The 20,347-nt window shown below is 42.9% G+C and overlaps 1 protein-coding gene across 1 annotated transcript in view; it reads right to left on the bottom strand.

The window, feature by feature from the left end:
* Positions 1-8,424: 8,424 nt before the first annotated feature.
* Positions 8,425-20,347, bottom strand: part of SNAP47 (synaptosome associated protein 47) — a 30,171-nt gene continuing 18,248 nt past the window's right edge. The window contains exons 4-5 of the mRNA XM_059818714.1: positions 19,671-19,801; positions 8,425-8,974 (exon numbers count right to left, since the gene is read on the bottom strand). Of these exons, the coding sequence (XP_059674697.1) occupies positions 8,828-8,974; positions 19,671-19,801 (278 nt within the window). The 3' untranslated portion in view covers positions 8,425-8,827. The remainder of the gene's footprint in view (positions 8,975-19,670; positions 19,802-20,347) is intronic.

Below are 20,347 nucleotides of genomic sequence, written 5' to 3'. Positions count from 1 at the left end.
GGCTTTATTCTCAGATAACTGTGTCCAATTTATACACGTATGTGTGGTTTCATTGCACAGAGCTGCAAACATTTATCCAAACTGCCTTAGACCCTGAGACTGTTACTCCTTGCACCTACTGACAACCAAGGAGGAGATGACTGTAGATGTTTGGAGGAGGCCGAATGGAAATGGGGGAGATGAGAACAAGGGAGCTGGGGAAACAGTAGGGCATCTCCACTCCCTGCCCCGAGGTGGGACAGGAAGAGGAACGGGATCTGAATATCATGCAGAGGATTTTGCAAGAAGCAGGCGTGGAAGTGGAGGGCAGCAGTCCTGGCAGGGAGCTGAGTCTGATCCAGAAGGATGGCCTTTTAGTGCCAGTCTCTCTCCATGACTCTCTCCCCAACGACTATAGAAGAAATACAGGATGACAATCCAGGCACCTTGGTTCCTAAGACCAAACGGGAGGAAACCTGGCTATATACCAGTCTTGAAAGACAGCTTAGCAGTACCGTAAAGTACCATGATCCTTTCATCCTTGAATCCCAGTGGAATAGGAACATCTAGTGTCCAAGGAAAAATTCTCCCTCTTTAAAATATCTCTTGAGAGCCCAGTGAAATAAACTCTCACCTCTTCCACACCTGCATCCATACAAACACCAACGTGACCACTGAACATCTGAACAGGTAAAGACAGCTCACACAGGAGCAGTGAATAATTTGAAGACAAATATTAGCACTATGCTAATACGGTCAAGAACAAAAGAAGGAACTTCTGGATAAGGCGCTACACCGAGACGTGGGCAGCTGCTCCAGGGCCTGCCTTCACCAGCTTACTAATAGCTCATCTAAGATTATTGTTGTTCTTACTACAGTGTCATCCAAAGCCCCACTGTGCTAGGTGTTTACAAATGAACAGGTGATTTTACGTCCTAAAGGTTTACCATTAAGCAATTTAAAGACAGGCTAAGGATGAATTATAAGATCCAGTTGACTGTGGGAGAATTGAGGCAGAGAGCTTTTTAATACAGAGGGAATATCCCATGGGATATTTCTGATCAAGCTGTGACCGGATATAAATTTCTCTTAATTATCAACTTTACACCCAGAAATCCCTTCTTGTCCTGGGAACAAACACTTCTCATCAGGCTGTTTATGAAGATTAGCTTGATGGAGTGAGAGCACTGGATGGGAGATGTTCTATATAAAATTCCCAATGTATGAAGCCACAGCCTGAAATTATAAACGAGAAAAGGGGATTAAGCTATTGAGTACTTTAAAGATAATTTGTGCTGTAAACTGTGCATAGCTACTAGCCTTCAACAAAAGCAGGTGTGGAATGGCACACCTTTTCCATTGGTTAGGAAACAGGGCTTGAGGATTAAAATAGAAAAAAAAAAAATCCAAATCCCAAATTATTCACACACTTTAAAGAAGAGTGAAAATCATTACCCTGTCATGTTCAAAACGGTAGGAGCATTGATGGCACCAGAGGCTTGAGTTTACAAACAGGCAGCACTGAATTCAGCAAGAGTCCTTCAGCCTATGGGAAGATTCTGAACGAACGGTCCCTCCAACATCCACGTCCATCTTTTCCTTCCTCCAGTCCTCTTCTTTCCTCCCCCCTGTACTTCCTTCTAGGAATCCTTGCCGTGAATAGAAAAAGAGGCACTAGATTAAGAAACTGATCCTTACCTGATACATCAAGGATTTGGCTGGGGCTCGACACCTTCCACACAAGATAAGATGAGCCAGGGAGCATCTGCAGCTCCAAGGTAGTTGTACGTGCTTGCTTATCCCATCAAATGCAAGTATCTTACTCTTCATCAAGAGGCATAAACATATAAACATTTACCACAGGATTTGAATATAAAAACGGATGATCAGAGCAGCTGACCTGTTGAGAGCTCACGGCGTAACACCCTCAGATAGCTCCTTGGCTTGCTTTACCACCAGGCTGCAAGATCTGGCTCTTTCATCTCAGGAGGAAGAAGGGGAATCCGGACAGAAAAACGTGGCATGAAACCCAGGGTCTGATTGTCATTTATTTCCACCCACAGTGCAGCAGGAAAAGGCTGGAATCTATTAAGTAGTTCAAAATTGAACAGGATCCAGTTGTCAAGCTGAACACTTGATGTGTATGGGAAAAAAAATTCACCACAGTATCACTGCTAGCAGTTATGAAAGCACAGAGATACACGCATTACAAACGCAGTCTCCTGAAAAGGTTGCATTCAGACAGCGTACTGACTAGCAAGCAATAAGAGATCTATTACATTTAAAGTCAGTCTAACATGACCAAGGAACAGAAGGAACACTGTTCTCCTTCTGGTCTATGGGATGGGATATGGGCTTTCTAACCAGGAAGATGATGCTCCAATTCTGGTTGGCATGGATATGCTGTAGGATTATCAATGACAGAGCTGCAAATATTGGCTTGGCCAAGAGTGTCCAGAATTAGGCAGCTTCATGTGAAACCCGTCAGAGCTGCAAGTCCTCTGAAACCACAGGCAGGAGAAAAGACCAAGAAGTTTGGTGCATCAATCATCACTCGATGGCACTTTGATACCTTGATTCTTTCTTCCTATAAAACATCATTTCCAGTTCAAAACTGTTTTAGCTAAAGGCAAAGGCTTGGCAAACAGTTGTATTAGAAATCATTTGGTCTATTTAAGTGAATACGAATTTTGAGGCCTTACTATGGTACATACCAATTTCTATACCTGTTATCACCTCTGTACAATGCAGGCAGTGATTTTTATACAACTTTATGAATGCCATGAGATGACTTAAAGCTCATACAGCCGCCAGTATTCACCATGTAGCATACCCAGCAAGCCCAGTCAAAAACTCTGCCCAAACCCATGATTAAAACTGTATTAGAGAAAAAAATGCAAGCCTGCAGCATGGTTTGCTTCTTACACAGAAGTTACAAGGAAAAGAATGGAGGCAGCCCAAGAGGTTAATTTCCTAAAGGAGAATTCAAGTCCTGGAAATCCTTTTCACCGAACACGGATTCCTTTTCCAGCCTGTGGTGTTCAGCAGCTTGACAACACAGGGAGGGCTGAATGGAGATGCCGACATGGAAGGGAGCCCTTGGCATTGCTGCATTCCTGCAATTACCCTCTCCTGTCTCTGTGTCCTTACAGAATCACTAAGGTTGGAAAAGACCTGTAACATCATCAAGTCCAACCATCAACCCAACACCACCATGCCCACTAAACCATGTCCCACAATGCCATGTCCACACATTCCTTGAACACCTCCAATGATGGTGACTCCACCACCTCCCTGTCCAGATCCCTCTGCAGAGCCTTCCTACCCTCAAGCCATACCTTTATGGCTGTAAACAACGTTCACCGCCGTACAAAGCATCGTATTAAAAACATGTGCCATATGGAAGAAACCGCAACATTTCTGGGTAGGTCTTTCTTTCTCAAAAGGACTACAGCAGTCCTCGCAGACGTTATGCACTGAAGCTTGCCGAAATTCATGCTCATTGTCTAAACTAGAAGCAAAATGTTAAGCAGCAAGTGTTTTACAAGCCTACGATGAACACTACACGATGATGAAAGGCCTCATGAGCCTCACCGAGTGTTAGAAGATGGTCCTGCTCCTAACCCTACGCTTCAGAGGCTTAAGTGCAGTTTGTGGCTTAGTCCTCCTTGCAGGCCGATCCTTAAATCGGTCAACGGTCTGCTGTCTCTGATTCCACCACCTGTGAAATGGGGGAGACCAGTAATTCACTCAGAGGGAGGTTCCAGTGAGTTCAACATTCATTCACTGGATTTGCTCCCCTAATTACAAAAGCAGCTCCACACTAGGATGGGCACTTTTAACATAGATTATTAGCAGTTTTAGGGTACTGAAGAGATGAGAAACAGTGATATTGCCATGTTACAGATAAGCAATGGAAATACCAAGAGGAAAGATCCTCATTTTCAGCTGCTACAAAGTGAGCATGAACCCCGAGAGAGGATCTGAATTAAATCCCATGGCTGACAGCCCGTTAAACTAAGGGCAGATCTTCCACCTCGAGTTTCCTTCTCCTCTCTGAAGCAGTCCCATCCCACCCAGCAGAGCAAATTTCCTCCTCCAGAAATCTGAAGCACTGTTTCCCCCGCTCCATCCTGAAATAACCCAGCCCTCCAAAGCTTGCCCTTTGCTGCCAGCTCCTGAACAAATTCTCAACCAGTGAAACCAGAATCTACACCCAAATCTACACCATCCTTTTGAGAGGCAAAAGCCCCATTGCTCTCCCTCTTCCTTACTACTGACTTACTCCCAGGAGCATCCTTACAGTTCAGTGGTTTAGCTGTCACATAAAAAGCTAGGGCAGTTCTAGATCCATGCGTTTTTCTCTAAGCTGCACCAAATCCACAGTGCTAAGCAGGAAAGCTGAGCAGAGCACACACCTAACACCCCGGCAGGCACCTTTTGGAAACCAGACAGCTTGAGGCTTAACTACATACTAGGAGCTGCATCAGGCTGCTATGGTCAAAGCACACTGCCTTCTGTAAGGCAATAGCTTATGATACCATTATCCCTTTGGCTCTCTTCAGTTCTTATTCCCCCCAGCCTGAATGATCTAGGATCCAATTAAACTCTTAGGAAACAACAAAAAAATGCCAGAATCCTGAACTCAGGCTTCTTAATTTTGGTGTTGAACTACTTTAACCCCTCTGCTGCCAAACCATAAAAGGGTTAAAATGCACTGGTTTAAAATTAAACCACGTGGCAGAAGCCAGGGTGGGCTTTTAAACCATTAAGCAAACACTTTTCCACTTGGAACAGAAGGCAGCTTGAATCCAGGGTGCTTGTTTTGTCTTCAGTGTGCCCTGGCTCGCACGCAGCTGGCCCCACGCACTGTATTTACCTTGATGAGGCAAAATGCTCAACAGTGACAGCACAGGCTGACTGGGCTGGGATGAGCAAGTGCATGATGCACTGCTGCCAGACGGAAAAGGCCGCTGGGCAAAGCCCAAGCCAGCACACTTCCCACCAGGTCCATGATGGACAGCCCAAGCAGCCCCATTAGAAGCCTCGTGCTGAGCTGCGAGTCGCAAACACGCGAGCCTGGGGTGGTAGGTGAGATAAGCGCTGTTTACTCTGCAAAACCTAGCTGTTAAATCAATGACTAGGACCATTACAAAATTAATTGTTCCCTCTACCAGGCTGAAGTTTGACATCGCTCACACACAGCGAGCAGAGGGAAGGGATACTGCTGCCGTGGTTTGTCGTATCAAAGAAGTAAATACAGCCACTTTCTCTCCCGAACACTCTTCCCAGAGGCAAGGCTTCAACACGTGCAAGCAGCTTTGCTCCATTTCCTTCTGTGAAGAGCATACCAGTGGTTTCAAAGCACTGGCTTTGGAAACACAGACAGCTATTATGAGGTTTTGGTTAAATTAATTAATTGCCTGAAAAAAGCTCCTTACACCACTTGTCTGAGGACTGCAAAGTGCCGTGCTTATTATCAGCACTTCAGTGATTCCACTGGAGACATTCAAACTCCTATGCAGAAGTACAGTTAAGCTCCAGTCATTTCAGGCTCACTCATCACTGCCGTGAACACACATCAGATTATAAACCTACCACATGATACAGTACAACCTAGTTCTGTTTTGCAGGAGCTGAAAAGACTTCCCAAGTAAAACCTTTCTATTTTTCAGGTTAGAATCTCTTTTATTAGGTTTTTTCCTTATGTCTCTTAATGACAAAGGCCCCCACTTTTCACGTTGTAGTGAAAGACCTGCAAAGAACAAACAAACTGTGCATACAAAAGGCAAAAGTTATCCTAGGAGTATGTCTCAAAGCCTCACATAGACAAAAATTATGTCAGTGAAGAATAAAGCACATGAATACTGTTTGGCACATGCTACCTGCTGCATCTTCCCCCATGGAGCATTGGTCCAGATCTGTGTTATTTGGAAAATAACGGTGCTTGGGTTTAAGGTAGAAGGGAACTGAGGAGGCTCTAAGCACTTCTGGCAATAACAGAAGCTGTATTATTACATAATAAGAGAAGTCTTGATCAGAGTAAAATCTTTATACCTGTGTACGAAGAGGCTGTTCAAATTGCGACATGTCCAAACAGTTCTTAGTCCACTCTCTAAGAGCTGGAGCAGCTCCTGTGCCACAGGACAGAGTACCAGCCGCCGCGTACACCGTGCTGACATTCACCCGCTTCATTGTCCAGCTGAGGATAGCTGACTTTCACATCAATGATATTCCACCAGTTAATATTTTTCCTTTTTTTTAAATGAAAAAAAAAAAAAGCCTATTCTCAAAGCCAATCCTACAAGAAGTGCTACATTAAATTCTGTCCCACAGTATGACATGGGGGTGGATAGAGTATTTTTTACTGCAACTTCTTAGCCAAGTGAACACAAGAAAGAAGATCACTATTAAGATATTTAATAAGAAGAAATTACAGACTGAAAGTCCTCTGGGTACATGAAATTTAGCTAATGCACAGCTCTAGAATGGGTCACTTCTTACAAACAATATTACCATTTTTTGCTTTAGCGTGGACACATTGGACTAACACAAACCACACAATTCTGAATCAGATGCAACAGCTAGTGCTAAAAACCACAGCAGTAAAAAGTATGGCACAAAGAATGCTAAACTAAACAACGTGTAATTAGTATTTACTTTTGGCAATCCTGTTTTGGACTAATGCAGTGTAGAGACTTGTTCCCAGTCAGCACCAGGTTCAGTTAACATAACATTTTGTGCAAAGTGTACTTTTAAATTCACAAAATAATTAGTTGTGTAAACATACCTTCCTTTCACAGTAAAACAACAGTGGTTTGGGTATCAGAAACAAACAAGAGAACCCCAAACAATATTTATTTCACAGTACATAGTGTATGTATATATAATCACCATATTCAGCAAGTAGGTAAAGTGCATGCCAGCAACAACTTGAACTGTAAATGAAGAACTTGCAGTGCAGAAGTACACTTTACTCCAGTATAACAAACTAATATGAAGTAAGACAAAACAAGGTAGAGTAAGATCTTGAAAACAACATACTCCTCGTGATTTACTGTACGTGTCTTTAAAAGGTAAGCTGAATTACTCTGAAACAGGAAAATTTCACATCAACTGTCAGTGGAATAAACAGTTCAAAGCTTCACGAGCTAAAAATATTGCACCGAAAGTGTTGTATTTGAAAGCAATACAAGAAGAATTTTTTCATATAAAAACACTTAAAAAAATAAAAGACCTATTACAACAGCTACTTTGAACTAAAATAGCTGGTAAACTGTAGGAATTGATGAAATGTGAGTTCTCTGCCACAGGCGATAGATACATGGATTACCTGGAATCTCTCCTACATAGTATCAAGTAAGTTACAAGGGGAAAAGGTCTCCACTGTCCTGTAGTCTCGAAGCCAACTGTAAACTCAACAAAACCCGTTAGACAATAATTGATAATATTCCCTTTTAATTTAGAAATACAGGTCTACAAGAAGACTTGAAATGCTTCACCACCAGTTAGTGCAAATAAATAAAAGCCACAAGGTAGATGGATGTACCACGGCTGTCAAATGTTATACAAGTGTCTACAGTTCCGACCAGCCTGTGAATCTGAGTAGACACACAAAAACCACATGATGCTCCACACAACTCAAAGTTCCCGCTTAGAGGGTCGGAGATCCTTGGAAAATGAAGGAGAGAGAAGCAAAGGGACAAGAGACCTTCCACTAACATCCATGAGAGATGTGGCAGCCCAGATCCTACATGGTATTTAGGCACGACACTAAGTAAACGCTACGTTCATGATGCTCTGAGGACACTGCATCCCATACCAGACTATTACCAAAAATATAAAACCACTGTGTGCAGATGAGGGATACAAACAGGCAACTGCAAGAACTGAGTAAATTTCACCGTGAAGAAAATCACTTTCTCCACTCCAAAATCAATTCCGTCACTACGCATGCAGTTTAAAAGGGAAAAATAAAACACACAAAAAAGTGCAGATGATCATCGAAGATCAGCAGTCCCTTTTCTGAAAGCGGAAGCATGTATTTAACTTCGACACTTACTTTTCATAAGTGACTTAAGTAAGCAAAACATTTATCAACTGGCAAAAAAATATCTGCTCAGTAAGTAGATGTCTCTACCAATACATGCACATTAACTAACCTTCTTCTCTTGATTTCCCAGGACATGGCAACAGACAGCTGTGGCTACTAAGTCTTTATTACTCTTATAAAATTTCTGGGTACATAAAAAGCATGATTGAAACCTATTAAAACTATTTGCTCAGGGAAAAACAAGGTTTTATCACCATCATTTGCTCACCTCAGCATTAACTTACAAAAAAAGTCTCAATGATTTGTAGTTGGACATCTGGCCCTTAGTTCAGCTATTAACTACTTTAAAGAAAGACCTTGAGAGAGAATTAATAGGCTGTAATCATCTAAAGTAGTCTCATATGCAGTTCATTTCTCCTTCACTTCTTCGTTGCAGTAAAAAGAAACCCCAACTTTCAAAAGCAGCAACATAAAAAAAGCACATAAAAGTTGATTCAGATTATATCACCTCCCTTCATATTTACAGATTTTCTGTAGTAAAGAATCCACTATCATTGTTTCACCGCAATTAAAAGTCTTGGCCTTTTTAACCCTAAAACAGCTTTCAAACATCATCCAAGTCTGGAAACATTTTCAAAACCCTCAGGAATTCGACAACAGCAGCATCGTATTCCAGACAATATTGCAAACACCTCCCATGCAATCAAAGTGTCTATTAAAGAAACAGTCTTGAAAAATACAGTTCCCCGAAACTCCTCTTCCTCACGATACCATCCCCACTGGCTCCTCCGGGCGCTACGTTAGTTTCTTTATTCTGCGGTTCTGCTTGTCAATATTCAGCGTCGCACGGTCTACGGAGGTAGTGATGGAATCGAGAGCTTCATCCTGTCTCTCCAGCTCGGCTTCTGTCTCCAAGGCAAGGCCCTTCAGTTTCTGTAGTATCTGTCAGAAGAAAAGACTGAGAGCTTTCAGGGATTGACCAGCCGGTTCTTTGAGAAATGGAATCGATCCATGGCAATTAGTTATTTCATTGCTTTAAATGACTAAATCATTTGTTGGAGTCTGCCCTGAAGCATGCCGGTAAAAAGACACAGGTCTTGCTCCAAAAAGCTGAATTGAGATGAACTAAAAAATGCACTAAAGACCAGAAAAATCGAATCTGAAATGTTAGGGTTATATGGGGCTTGGGGAATGAATTAGAGGTAAAAATCAGCATAAATATCAGCTTTTTGCTGGCTCTGTTATTATCTCCTTGGTACATCTGCATCTCAGAGCAGTAGCTTGTCCTGAGATGTTGCGCACGTTGGGAGCTGATGCACACAAAGAGCACGGCTGGTGCAAAGCCAGAAGGGGATGGCCCGGCTGAAGCAAGGTTAGGCAGGGACCAGGTCAAAGGACAGAAAACGTTGTTTTACTACAAACCACTAAAGAAAGAAGTGTCATTGGATGGAGCAGAAGGGAAAAAGTGAGGCTTGGGCAATCAAACAATTTTCAAGGGACTAGAGGGTGGAGTGGTATGAACAGACATCAAGGCGGCCAAGAGGCTGAGGCTGTACCTGAGATGAGAAACAACAGATGCACCAGCTATAGCTCTATCCCAGGCTGCAAGCATTATATTACACACCAACCACTTTACACTACACTTAGCAAATTACCATTTGCATGAGGGACTGTAAGCAAACACCCTGAGCTACTCCAAGATTGTGTGGAGACCCTGTTGTCTGAAAAAGTCTATAGATACTGGTCCAAACAGGGCAGAAGCCTCTAAAGTGAAAGGAGAAAGCCAGGTTGATGCATTCTTAAGGCTAGAAGACATACATAACAATACCCCACACTGACTTATGGGGCCTACTCCACTTTAATTTTCATCAGTTCACACAACCAAGTCCAAAAGCAGAGATCCAAACAATGCAAGAAAAATCTGTCTTAATTCCTCACCCTGTACCACTGGTTCCTTTTACCAGCAGCCCAAGGCATGAGTTATATCATTGCCTTTTCTTCCCTCTTGTGGCTACTCCTTTACGAAGCCTGGTTGCATGAATTGAAAGCACCTGCCTGATAGGCGAGCCTTAGCTGCCTTCCCTCGGATGCATCACAGGGAGATTTGGAAGCACCATATCATACTGACCAGAACTCCAGCTTCTCAGTCGCTTCAGATCAGAAAGGGCTTATCCCTGCTGTCACTGCTAGCCTACGTGATCTGCTTCCTTAGGTATCCACAGATGGGTCCGTGAGGATATCCTCATGCTGCCTGCTTAATCAGAGCAGTTTATCCGATCAATTGCAATAATAGCCTCCAAGAAAGCAAATTATCACAGCACTATGCCACAACATCAACTGCTATGGTACATGAGCATCCAGGTAACGCTACCGAAGATAGCGGAACTGCAGCCTGTCTAACAAAACAGATCTGTGACTTTTAGTAAAATAGGGGAAAAAGAATTGTACTCTATACAGGTTCAATTTTTTTTTTTCATAACAACCAGCAAACTGTTTTCTTGTTTTTCTTTTAGAATACATATAATCGGCCCCCAGAAAGTTGCTTGGAAACATAAGCAGCCCCTTTATCCACATGTGGGGCTGAATTCCACTGCAGTCCCATCATTTGCAGCTATGCAAGTTCCCGGTTTGAGAAAAGCAGCGAGGAATATCATATCTAGCTGGAATGGCAGGGGAATTTTACGCAGACAAAAAGCTTTGACTAAAGCTGGACGTCAGCCACAGTAGTGAGATTTATCTCGTAAAATATCTCTCAGCTCCTTCCATAAATCACAAGCAGCTAGAAATACGGCTGTGTGAATAACTGGTTTTGCAATTTGGCTGCCAAAGCAAAAATACAAAACAAACCATGGATCAAGCTTAATCTACCTTATTCTGTTCTTACCAAAACTACAATCTAAAAACCTCTGTTTCTATCCCAAATGAAACACTTCAGGTTCTTTCACTGTAACAGGGAAGCGAGGCTGAATTCCCCAAACTGGAGGTGGTAGATGTGTGTAGTATATGCACCAAAAAAAAAAAAAAAGACATGATCAGATCTATCATGCGTATGATTCAGGACATGGGTCTGAAATAAGGTCTTGCCTCTCCTGAGGAAGTAACTTTACTACTTGGAAGTGTGAAGTTCAGAGGTGGCTCTCCCTCAGCCCTTCCTTTGATCTTCTTCTGCATGTATTTTATATACACATAAATACAGAAAATAAAGTAGCCAGTGCTACATGAAATGCCTCCTACCATTCATAAAGTCACAGTACAATTAAGATTGGACAAGACTGCTGAAGGTCTTCTGGTCCACTCCACCCAACTAAGAGCAGGGCCAGCTTCAACATTCAGCTGAGAGAAGATTACAGGGTTTCAGCCTCCACTCCAATAAACTTTTAATTCTTTATACTAGTTTAAGAGAGAAGAGACATCACTCCTTCAATATATCCTAAAGGAAGGCAGTGGAAGACATGTGCTTCGTTATCTGCAGATGATTTAAAGATGGTCCATGTTGACTTTTTTTCCAGCAAGTTTACTAAAAAGTTTTACCCAAGAGCATCCTAAACTTTATTTTCCAGCACAGCAGAACAAAAGCAGCAGCAGCTGACGATGCTTTCTAGATCATGGCTTGACACATGCTCCAGAACAGCCCCTCTGGCCATTCAATACTTCCACCTTCTGCCGCAGCAAGGCATGCACTTTTGGAGGTTTATCACCAAGCACCCTTAGCAGTGTGGTAAGTTCAGCTTTCCTGAGCCATGTCCTCACGCAGCACACCTCAGTTTGCGAAATGTGTTGAGGCGAGCACAAAAGGTAAATGCGATGACACGCAGTGCAAGCCTCAGAGAGCTATGCAGCAAAGCACGGGCTGGCACGAGAGGATGCGGGAAGGAACCAGAGACACTCCTCCTTCCTCACCTCTCCAAGAGGCACCCAATTTATTCGTAAATCAAAATTGTGCCAAAAAAGGCCCAGGTTTGCCATGAAAAACAGTTTATTTTTAGTTTCAAACCAGATTACTTTCGATAGGCTTCGCATTCACTAGAGCATACTTAGCATTTCAAATATAGAAAAAGACACAATTGTGGAGAACAGAAAAGCTTTTAAAGTACGAAAGCAGTAAAATGGAAACTCAGTCTGCTACAGGGCTCTGCTCAGTTCACCTGCCAATTAGGCTCTGCCTTGAAATGCAGCGGGCGATGACGATATGGCTACTCACACACAAAAATAAAAGGCAAGCGGCTCACTTTCATCTGTTAATTCTCTTTGCCTAAGAGAGTCTGGTAATAAATCCCTTAACCCTTTGTCTGTCAGCATCTTCAAGCGTTCAAGCTGAGTGCTGCTACTCAATCCAATGGGACCTGAAACAGTTAAGATGCATTTCCAGCACAGCCCACAGAGCTTGCTGGAAAGAGTTACTGGAATCTGAAGTCTGGCCAAAGCTGGTCACTATTTTTGCAAAGCAAAATGATGGCAAGATGTCTAGTTATCACTGCTCCAGTTCTGTCAGCTGCTCAGAGCAGCAGTGCCTTCTGTGCCAGCACATAATTTGGACGGTGAACCAAGACATGAAAACTCAGCGTGAAGCTCTCTACCTGTTACACAAAGCCAAACAGCAGGTATGAACCCATCAAAGACACATTTTAAAGGCGCATTTCCTCAGGCAATGGCCAATCTCGTATTGAGACAGGCTCAGATTTATGCCACCGGATTATAATTTGGAAAGTCTGATTTATCCTTGTGGCTCTGCCACAGATCTTCTGTGCAACTTCAGGCAAATTACCTAATATTCCCACGCACGGAGTTCTCACTGTAAAAAACCAAGGAAGCAAATTTGTCACTGCTCCCCAAATCCCCCCTGCATCAAGTGTTTCAACTACAGAGACTTCAGCCTTGCTGGGAAAAGAGGTGTCCATCCAAGCTATGTAGCCCAAGCTCTTCTATAGACTATGGGGACCTAGACAATGCAGTGAAGTTTAGGTCATGATTCACCTGCTCTATTTTAGGTACCTGGTAAAGGAGGAGTTCAAGCACTGCCCACTCCTCTCTGCTTTGGCTCAGGCGAGAGCCAAGTAACCAGCTTAGTTGGAGACAGTCACAACAGACAAAAATGGAATGATGGGAGAGGACTCCAAGCCCATGAACCTGCTCAGTACTCAGCAGTACTACTACTTTATCAATTTGCCACACCACCTGAAGACCTAAACTCAAAGTGTCAGGCACTGTACAAAAAGAAGTTGATCTTACAGTGGAGACCTCAGTTTGATTTGGGTCCTGAGATGCCATCATATTAATGCAATGTAGCTAAAGCTTGTGAAATATGATCTACCATCTCAACACAGAGTATCCAGCAGTAAAAATAAGACACAGCAAGTGTCACTGTGCAGGAAGTATTGCCAATTGTAGTTTGAACTCCCTGAAATCCTCCCCGAGATCTACTCCATTATTACTGTGCAACTGCAGTCTGAACACTAAAGCAGAGCACATATAACCAGACATGGCACTTGAATGCAGCTTCCCCAGCCAAATTCACCTGTTGTTAGGGAACAAAAGAACTGTCATTTGCAGTACTCTGAACTAGGGTGCAAACAGAGGTTTTGACACTGGTAACTTGTCACAATTTAATATGGTGCTTCACCTCTGTGCTGAACATATTGCAGGTGAGCAAGAACAGGGGACAACACCTAAAATATTTCAATTCATAGTCCCATTATAAACTCAAACCCACAATAGGGATTAAGTTGAGTAATCTTGCACCGGCAATAATAAGCGGCCTGTCCACATCATCTCCTGCTGCACCTGGAAATGGGCAGGGAGACGGTTGAGAGCAGAAACATCTTAAACCACTGCAACACAATTTATTAGAGGACATTTGTCAATGCCTCATGAGACAAGTGCAACTTGCCACAACAAAAATCTATAGATTTATGTTGCTTGAACATGCTTCCTGTTTGGGATTGCCACTTGCCTGTAGCTGTGCAAAGCACAGATGTTCCTTCTGCTTGACCCAGAGTTGCATTTGGTGTATGAATACCCAAGCTCTACACCAGCCACTAGGAAAAGATTTTCTAGAGCAGGCAGAAGCACAAGCTGTCTCTTGTAGCACAAAGCTTCTGAGCACAGAAAACACTGGAATAGGCAAGTCTGACAGGACATCAGGTCCCTTGTATCTGAAGCATACAAAAATCAGACAAATTATAAAGCATCAGCTCTTTTGAGCCAGTGGCTATTCAGACTGTATGGAAGGGTCACTGTTTACATTCTTAATGGCTGATTTGTCCCATTATTTATTCTTGGACTGATAAAGAAGTCTGATTTTATTTACTTTCTCAGGGAGTACTAAGCACTCATGGTGCCACTAACATACCACTGACCTTGTCTGGAAAAAATACTCAAGCAGCTCCACATGCTTAACTACCACCTTTAATTTTGGTACCACTAAATACTTAAGTTACACACAAGCAAATATAAAGTGTTAGTTGTGAGGAACTCAGTTTGCTCCCTGCATTGTGCCTTCCAAAAAATAAATCTGGGGATGGTCATTACACACGTCTGTTAAGATCAGTTGTCTGTTGATCACTACAGACCATGGAACAAGGCCATCCTATGAGCAAATTTGGTATTTAGCAGTTGGAATGAACGGCTCCTCAACAAAACGCTTTTTCTCTAACCTAACAGTTGTGATTTCCTGAGATGAGGGCATGATAAAAGGGTAAATAAACACTGAAGAGACTCTGAAAGTAGCAAAGGACTGAAATGAATCACAGAATATCACAGAATCACTAAGGTTGGAAAAGACCTGTAACATCATCAAGTCCAACCATCAACCCAACACCACCATGCCCACTAAACCATGTCCCACAGTGCCACGTCCACATGTTCCTTGAGCGCCTCCAGGGATGGTGACTCCACCACCTCCCTGGGCAACCTGTTCCAGTGCTTCACCACTCCCTCAGTAAAGAAATTTTGCCTAATATTCAGCCTGAACCTCCCCTGGTGCAACTTGAGACCATTTCCTCTTGTCCTGTCACTTGTCACTTGGGAGATGAGACCAACACCCACCTCACCACAACCCCCTTTCAGGTAGTTGCAGAGAGTGATCACACACACACAGAATCACTGAAGTTGGAAAAGACCTGTAACATCATCAAGTCCAACCATCAACCCAACACCACCATGCCCACTAAACCATGTCCCACAATGCCTCGTCCACACGTTCCTTGAACACCTCCAGGGATGGTGACTCCACCACCTCCCTGAGCAGCCTGTTCCAGTGTCTCACGACTCTCCCAGTAAAGAAGTTTTTCCTAATATCCAGCCTAAACCTCCCCTGGCGCAACTTGAGGCCATTCCCTCTTGTCCTGTCACTTGTCACTTGGGAGAAGAGACCAACACCCACCTCACCACAACCCCCTTTCAGGCAGTGGTAGAGAGCAATGAGGTCTCCCCTCAGCCTCCTCTTCTCCAGACTGAACAAGCCCAGCTCCCTCAGCCGCTCCTCATCAGACTTGTGCTCCAGACCCCTCACCAGCTCCGTCGCCCTTCTCTGGACATGCTCCAGCACCTCAATGTCCTTCTTGGAGTGAGGGGCCCAAAACTGAACACAGGATTCGAGGTGGTGCCTCACCAGTGCCGAGTACAGGGGCACGATCACCTCCCTACTCCCGCTGGCCACACTGTTCCTGATATAGGCCAGGATGCCGTTGGCCTTCTTGGCCACCTGGGCATACTGCCAGATGGAACCATCTAGACCCAAAAAGACATGGAGGAAGCAAACATCACAAAGATATGCACTGAGATGTGTTTTTTTCCCAGATGTTACTGAATTAACTTCTTTAATACTATCTCTGTCTTCATGGCATACACAATCTGCAGACAGTAAATATCAGGGCAACAGTTCTTTGGCAGGAATGGTTTCAGAAATCAGAAAGCACTGGTTTGGTAAAATAAATTCAAATTTAGTGAATTCCCCCCGCCTCGGCCACAGCCCTTAAGCTAATATTATCATATCCCCTCCCACATGTGGTGCCATTATGTCAGCCACAGCGAGGCGGTAGGCAGAGGCTCAGCCAGAGGCTCAGCCAGAGACCGCAGGAACTTCGTAGGCTTTTTTCTCCATCTCTGTAGCACAGCTAAGGAACACAGCTCACGCTGCCACAAACTGTTTTTTTAAGATAAATGTCCCTTCATGAAGTCCTGGTGAGGTCCTTTACTCAAGCACCCAATCACAACCGCAGATGCTCAGGGCTTCCAGCTCTAATGAAGGAATTTAGTATCATTCAACAATTCCTGTTGCAAAACATCTATTGTTATTATTGCAAGTACTTTGTTTTTGAGAAGAAAGGAAGAGCGACAACTATCTGTTCATCACAAATTCCTCTTCTCCAACTTCAAAAGTTCTGCTGGACTTACCCACATCACAAGTAATGAGGGGGACAGAGCTGAGCGCTTCTGGGCTCTGTGATTTTGTTTTGTCTTTTTTAAAAACAAGTGCTTGCATTACAGATAATCAAAGAATAAGATCATAATCCTCGAGAGAGGAGACTTCACAAAAACACTGTAGTTATCAACATAAGGACCTCAAATACCTTTAATTCATTCATGGAAGTCTGATGCCACAACTATCATTGTCTTCAATGCAAGCTAATGCTTTGCACTTGTAACTGTTTTCCCCCTTTACTCTCTAAGTGCCTTGCAAATGTGATTAACCATCATCCTGCTCATTCCCAAAGTGGGAGCTGAACTGAAGCAGTGCAAAGAAGGTCTCTGGGAGCAACCGCATCAATGAAAGACAAGCCCTTGCTGCAGGCTAAAATGACCATGCGACCTTTCAAATCTGCTTTTACTGGTAGGAACTCCCCCCTTCAATCACGCTTTCCTTCACTTCCACATCTTTACACCTCCCCTCTAAACCTCAACACATTCTCTCCTAACAGAAACGGAAGATCCTGAGCTATTTCACTCTGCTTTGCACTTTAGAGCGGCGAGAAAAAGCAGTGCTTGGACAACCCCTGGGAGCAGCTGCAGAGACACCAGTCTGTACAAGATGAGAGGCTTCATACCCAATTCACAAGACTTATTGAAAGATGCTGAACTGCCCATACTACGTTTCCTCTGCTTCTGCAGTCACAGCCAACTGCTTTGATAATACCAAGCACCCACAAAGGTTGGTGTTCAATTCTCAAGAACTGACCATGGAAAAGCAATTCCTAGTGAGCCTTTTTTTGTGAGGTATAGCAAAAGGTGTCTTCAATAGTAGTCCATGACCAACAACCCTTCATACCATATTTAGCTTTTTTGGGTCTGGCTACAAATCAGAATTATAGTGCTGAAAAGCTGACATTTAAGGAAGGAACAACTAGCCCTTCTGAATACTTAACAGCTGTACAAAGTGTATGCATGAATAATAGATTGCTGCTATTTGTACAACCACGATTGAGACATAGTCTCCCTTAAAATCTTCCAAAAGGTCAACGTTGCTTCAGAAAATGCTTATTTTTTTGATAAAATGATAGGTCATGGAGATAAGCTCTTTAAAAGATGGGAAGAAGGGAGAATGATTAAATGGTGAATAGTCCATTTTGCTTTTGAAAAAGCCCAAGTAAAATATTTCAGTCAAAAGATCTTGACTATATTTTGGTTACAGAAGCAAGTTTTGGTCTAAAACTGTATATTTATGCGGTGACTCCTAATAAGGAAAAGGAACAGGAGTTTTATAGGAATTACGGCATGCACCTTAAAATTATTAGTGACTGGAATGATGATTAAAAAGGCCTGACTCTCAGGGAACAGGTGCTCAGCAATTTTTGGGAAAAAAGCAGGCCAATTCATAGCTTGTCAGTTTGGCATTCAGATCCTCTCCCCACCCACACCACCCCACAAGCTCACCCCAAATCACTACCTGGCTTAAAAATTCTTGGCTTGGTGTGGTATAAAGAAATACCAGAATTGTCTTTTGAGCTCTAGTTAATCTTGAAAGTGTTTTGTTTTAAATAACACTGGCCATTTAACACTGTTTCTAGTCCACCATCTAGCATAGAGAATTTCAGAAATTTCTGAAATTAACCTTCTGCAAAGGTTAAACTCTCACGTACCCAACTGTCTTTTGGTTAATTTTAATAGATAGATTTTTTCCCTGCAAGAAGTTTTCATCTTTAGCCACTCAGGTCACTACTAAGTGACTGTGACTCTTAAATGTACTCAAGCTAACAGAAGTTGCCATATTCTAATGCCCAACTATAAAATAAAAGAAGGGGGTTGGACTCAGCCCTTGTAGTCAGCACTGGTGAGGCCGCACCTCGAATTCTGTGTTCAGTTTTGGATCCCCCACTACAAGAAAGACACTGAGGTGCTGGAGCGTGTCCAGAGAAGGGCGACGAAGCTGGTGAGGGGTCAGGAGCACAAGTCTGATGAGGAGCGGCTGAGGGAGCTGGGGTTGTTCAGTCTGGAGAAGAGGAGGCTAAGGGGAGACCTTATCACTCTCTACAACTACCTGAAAGCGGGTTGCAGAGAGGTGGGTGTTGGTCTCTTCTCCCAAGTGACAGGACAAGAAGAAACGGCCCCAAGTTGAGCCAGGGGAGGTTTAGGATGTTAGGAAAAATTTCTTCACCAAAAGGGTTGTGAGGCACTGGAACAGGCTGCCCACGGAGGTGGTTGAGTCACCATCCCTGGAGGCATTTAAAGACGTGTAGATGTGACACCTAGGGACATGGTTTAATGGTAGACTTAGCAACGTTAGGTTTACGGTTGGACTTGATCTTAAAGGTCTTTTCCAACCCAAATGATTCTATGAAAACTGCAGGCTTGGTTAAGAGGCCATAGAATTAGCAAAGATTTCACATGATGCTATCACGAAGCTACAGACAGAATATCAAAAAGAGTAAGATGCTAGAGGGGGAAAAAAACCCACCAAAAAAAAAGCATAAAGTTTAATCTTCAACCACATCTTCTGGTGTGGCTGTGATCATCACCAGTAAACCTATTTTAATGGAAACACCACTAAAACCATACTCCATTGCTTTTCCAGTTATTTCACTGTTTCAGATCAACCACATACTACAAAGTTCTGAACATCAGCTATGAAAGAAATTCCTCAAAGAGCCATTTAGAGGAACAATATCAGACTGGATTACTTCAAATAAATATTTTTTTTCCAGTAAAATCTCCAATCTATTTCCCCTTTATTAGTTTTCTGGACTGAATACTTATTTCCTAACTACAAGTTCTCTCTCTGTGTTTACAAAACACTTTGTTCAGCTTTGTGGATGTTTCTGAAATAGAACTGCTACTCCTTTCTAAAAAGAATAAGATAGCATAGGGAAAACACAAAAAAGCTGAAAATTATTTAATTGTTGACCTTCTTAATCTTCAGAAAAAACAGGTTACTGTTAAGGATTTTCCTTGGGTTATAATCCTATCACTTAATATATTTTGCTAATAATACGATATTTGTTCAAAATAGTTGAAAACAAATATAAACTAACGGCGTCTTTTAATCACAGGCTCAACCAACTAATTTTTAAAATATGTCCATCTAAATTTAGGGAGAGGAATAATTTGTTAAGGACAATGACTATGTTTCTGATGATGAAAATACATGTTACTAAGGAAGAAGAGGGAGTGAAACAACTCTTATCAAAGTTATCTCAACTTATACCTGTTTAAGCTCTTTTGCTTCTTCCTGGGAGATCTTCTCTTGCTTCTGCAGCTGAACCTGGTCGTTGTCCATCCCTTCTCTGCCTCCCACCGGAGAGCTGGGCTGCACCACTCCTCCCAGGAGTCCTGTGGCTGCAAGAGAAATCCCCATCCATGGTCAGACTGCCATCTCCTGTACCAACGGGGAGGACTAGTGCTAGCATCAAACTGGTTGACTTTTGCTTTGTTCCATAGCAGTTTGCAAGGGGACAAGCGCACTTAGAGAAGCCTAACCTCATCTCGCCAATTAAGCTATGTTCTTCTAGAAAGGATTCCAGCTGTATTTTGTACAACACCTAACCTGGAGGTGACCAGGCTGCTGAGAGGTGACTTGTTATTAAAGGCAACATTTGGAGAATGGGTTCATTTTGGGCTGTGGGGATTCATCTGAACAGAGAGCGAAGCAGCAGCAACACACTCCCAATCAGATAAATGATGATTCTCCACCTGCTGCTTCTTTTCTCTTTAATCTTTTTAATTAAAGAATTTTAAAGTGATGGATAAGGGACAGAGCCTAGAAGCCAAGTCAGCAAACCCCTAAAACAGAAGGGCAACACTGACGCTAACAGCCACCCCCAGCTAAGCAGCATGGATGCAATCCCTCATGTAACATGCCAGCTGTCCTTTATTTAAAGCATC

The sequence above is a fragment of the Gavia stellata genome, chromosome 6 (genome assembly GCF_030936135.1).
Source record: "Gavia stellata isolate bGavSte3 chromosome 6, bGavSte3.hap2, whole genome shotgun sequence".
NCBI lineage: Eukaryota > Metazoa > Chordata > Aves > Gaviiformes > Gaviidae > Gavia > Gavia stellata.
This window is presented reverse-complemented; position numbering and strand designations above follow the sequence as displayed.